Source organism: Dipteris shenzhenensis, chromosome 11 (assembly GCF_047967505.1).
Source record: "Dipteris shenzhenensis isolate YYH24624 ecotype China chromosome 11, Dip_SZ_1.0, whole genome shotgun sequence".
Lineage (NCBI taxonomy): Eukaryota > Viridiplantae > Streptophyta > Polypodiopsida > Gleicheniales > Dipteridaceae > Dipteris > Dipteris shenzhenensis.
The window spans coordinates 47694655-47698776 of NC_141606.1; the positions used below are offsets into that span (position 1 = coordinate 47694655).

The 4122-nt window shown below is 44.2% G+C and overlaps 1 protein-coding gene across 1 annotated transcript; it reads left to right on the forward strand.

The window, feature by feature from the left end:
- The first annotated feature begins 452 nt into the window (after positions 1-452).
- On the forward strand, positions 453-2921 carry LOC147897100 (inorganic phosphate transporter 1-4-like). Its single transcript, XM_087381217.1, has 3 exons — positions 453-516; positions 700-946; positions 1400-2921. Exon 3 carries the CDS (start codon positions 1431-1433, stop codon positions 2919-2921), a length of 1491 nt encoding a protein of 496 aa, XP_087237343.1. The 5' UTR covers positions 453-516; positions 700-946; positions 1400-1430.
- Positions 2922-4122: the final 1201 nt, after the last annotated feature.

The window sequence follows — 4122 nt, forward strand, 5'->3', positions numbered from 1 at the left end:
AAGCCAAGCGGCATATAAGTTTTGTTGGCTTTTACACTAAATTAGTCATTGTCTTAACCGGTATATTAAAGACGAGGTGAAATCTTAGCCCGTATTTAACTTCCATTGGTGCAAAATACAACGGTTTGTAAGAAAAAGAGACATTAAACAAGCTAGCGTAGTAGAAAGGCAACCTTTGACAACGAAGTCAAAAATTAAAGATAACCTAAAGGATGTTGGCCAAAAACAAAAACGGAACCCCAGCCCTTTATTCTGTTAAATAGGAGGCGCACTACATCACTCGCAATCAAGAAAATAAATATTTAAGTGAAACTACGTAAAAGGAGCAGGTATCGTTTGAGGACCACTTGGACAAGGAGGTGTCTGAATGGGAATCGTACAACAGGGGCAAACTCCACCTTTCGGATCAGCTGAATGCAAATAAATAGGAGCCATCTCGAATACGTATTGGCTGCCTGCCAGCCAGCTCCTGCCTTCAAAATTTGTTGAGGAATTTGCGTTCGAGGAAGCTCTCTTGTCCGTCGCTTGTGCACATTATGTCTGAAACGCCTCGTTGCACACATTTTGTCTGAAACGCTTTTGACGTCGTGTGTATCCTCGTTCGACACATTTTTGTCTGGAACGTTTTTGATGTCGTTTGTATTTTATACCATTTATGTTGCCGTTGTATGCTGCTTAAAGTGTTGTATTTTTTTGTAGGTTTGGCGGATTTCGCGTTGTTTCTAAGAATGATCAGCTACCGGAGTTTGATCTGCTTACGGATTATCACTGACAAACGATGACACTCCATTGCTGATCTTTACCGAGTCCTTCACAAATTTCTGAGAGCGCTAAGGCTCGCATCGGTGTACAGACGGCCAGTCCAGCCAGCTGGCGCTCATTCGATTTTCTTTTAATTTTCTTTGAAGTACGCCCAATTGTTCTCTGGAGGACGGTATCGCGGCATGTGCGTTCCCCTAAATTCGCTGCCCCCTCTGCTGGTCATTTTATTGAGGATAATCACCTGCCGGGTTTGTCCCCTCAAAACGAAAGAAGTTTCCTGTTCATTTTTCGTGTTATTTGTCTCCTTAAAAGCCCACCTCTCTTTGTTGCAGGGTAGTGAGCGATTTTTCTTTACAAACGTTTGTCGGGAAGATTCAGGTTTGGAAAAATTCTAAAATGGGGGGGAGAGACAGCTGGGATGTAGGCTCCTCGATCTTTTCCGCGTTTAAATAATTTGTAAAACGGCCACGTTGGGATCCAAATACGATTGATTCCTGTACTTGTTCGACATATTGTTCGACATACAATGTTGTTTCATGTAGTCGTTCGACATCAATCAGACAGGTGGTGGAGTTTGGAAAATGCGTAAGCCAACAAGTACTTCCGGGCTGTGATTGTGAAGCGAAAATTGTGACAGACCGAAGAAGTGCGTGAGCTTCCCTAGAACCATGGCGCCCAAGAAGCAGTTGGAGGTGCTAGCAGCCTTGGACAAAGCGAAGACGCAAGGATTCCACTTCACGACAATCATCATCGCAGGGATGGGCTTCTTCACGGACGCCTACGATCTCATCTGCATATCCACCGTGAGCAAGCTGTTGGGAAGGATATACTTCTACAAGGAGGGCTCGGGGGTGCCGGGAACTCTTCCCCCTGCCATCAACTTGGCTGTCAATGGCGTCGCCCTGGTTGGAGCCTTCGTCGGGCAGCTTTTCTTCGGTTGGCTCGGCGACAAAATGGGCAGAAAGAAAGTCTATGGCCTCACTGCCCTCCTCATGATATTCAGCTCTATCGCTTCCTCCCTTTCCTTCGGCTCCCATCCCCACGCTGTTATCGCCACCCTTTGCTTCTTTCGATTCTGGCTCGGCTTCGGTATCGGTGGTGATTACCCCCTCTCTGCCACTATCATGTCCGAGTATGCCAACACCTCCACCCGCGGAGCTTTCGTCGCTGCTGTCTTCGCCAACCAAGGCTTCGGTATCCTTGCTAGCGCCGCTGTAGCTACCATGATCTCGTCTGCCTTGCGCGCTGAATACCCTCGACCTGCCTTCCAGGTCGACCATCTAGCTTCCACCCCACGCGCTGAATCGGATGCTGTTGCCACATCCAAAATAATGCATGGAGAGTCCAGCTATGCCTTCTTCTCTCAAGAATTTCTGAAGAAGCACGGACTTCATCTGTTGGGGACATGGACAACGTGGTTTCTAGCAGGGCTCCCCTGGTACACACTCAACCTCTTCGAAAAAGACGTGTTGACTGCTGTTAATTGGTTGCCAGCGGCATCTAGCATGAGTGCCATCGAAGAAGTTTACAGAGTGTCAAGAGCGCAGGCGCTGATCGCACTGTGCTCCATCATTCCCGGCTATTGGTGTACCGTGTTGTTGATCGACCGCATCGGCCGTAAACCGATCCAACTCCAAGGTTTCTTCTTCATGTGTGCCTTCCTGTTGGCTCTTGGCATTCCATATAACCATTGGAGGAACAACAACCACGTGGGATTCGTCGTCCTATACGCTTTTACGTTTTTCTTCTGCAACTTCGGGCCCAACACGACGACCTTCATCGTGCCGGCAGAGATCTTTCCAGCCAGGTTCCGCACTACGTGCCACGGGTTGTCAGCCGCGGTGGGCAAGCTGGGAGCGGTGCTGGGAGCGTTTAGCTTCCAATTCACGGCGGAGGATCCCGATCCGAGGCTAGATGATCCCGGCTACAGGCCTGGGATGGGGGTCGGGAGGACGTTGGTGATGCTGGCGGGAACCAGCGCTTTGGGGTTCTTGTTGACAATTCTGATTCCGGAGCCGATGGGGCGATCCTTGGAAGACATCTCCGGAGAGACCCAGCAGCAGGAGCAGGATCATGGGGCTGAGGAGCCGAGGATGGAGTCATGGAGGAGGACTGGGGCAGCCACTATGCCACTGGACGATGAAGATCAATCGCTGTGAAGTAGGTCCATCAAAATCTGCTCTCGCTTTGCCAAGTCATTGGTCTGGTTTTTGATAAATTTCTTCCTAAGCGTCTTTCGGTTTATGCAGTGTTCTTCGTTGGGCTATGTGGAAACCCTTGGCTAGTTTTAGAATTGCACTCTAGAGAAAAGACCATGCTTATAAAATTTGTATCTTTAACTTAATGATATTTTCTAATATCAAGTTTTTTCATATAATTTTTTTGAAATGCTTACAATGTATATCTCATTACTTATTATTTCAATTTGAAAACATTGGATGAATGCATAATTGAGCAATTACATATTAAGAAATGTTTATATTGTAAAACTTAATTGACATTTATTATTTATAAAGAGCTTATATTTGAAGGTTATTAGTATTTCCCATTCATCTTTTAGAAATTTTAAACTGTCTAAATTATTGGAGATATATTATTCGTCTTAAATTTTACTTTCAAGATCACTAATTTCTACCTTTTGATATCCATTAAATGCTTGTAACTTTTCAGTTGTTCTTCATATTTTTTCATTCTCTTTCCTATTTTCATTGCCTCCAACTACAGTCTTGATTGCTGCACATCTAAGACTTCTCCACTTTTTGAATTTCTTTGATTTCCACTTTTGAATCATCTTGGCCATAGATCTTGATAAAGTTGTTATACAATGTCTTTTTTGTTCCATTATTGAAGCGATTAAAAAATAAAAACTTTGCATTTAATCATTACTTTATTTTTTTTAATGTTAGTAAAATTTATCAACTTTTAAAGACAAAGTGTTTTTAAAATTCATAACAAACATAATAGTTGGTGAAAGTCCATCATAATGGTACTGTTGAATTGGCTAACGTGAAAGGCAAAGTGATTCCTGAACTAATCAATATTGGGAGTCAGGTTAACCCTTACCACAATGTCCCACTGAGTCTAATAACAGTGGATAGTGCATAAAGGTTTAATTGAATGCAAAGTGGGACCAATGATATTAAACTCACCATTATTGGCAATAATATGAGGGATACAACCAGTGGATTCCATCGAAGGAGTCACATTGGACGCTTGAGTTAGAAGGAAATGTTAGCAACAAGCCATTGGATCATGCATGACATTGCACCGCATCATCTCCATTCCATCTCCTTCATTCTCAATCCCCATGGCTAAATCTCCCTTAGAAAACTGGGTTATCTGATATCCCATGTCTTCACC

Bases quoted from the DNA above. Each gene is read 5' to 3' on its own strand.
- LOC147897100 (XM_087381217.1), top strand. From the start codon at position 1,431: ATGGCGCCCAAGAAGCAGTTGGAGGTGCTAGCAGCCTTGGACAAAGCG.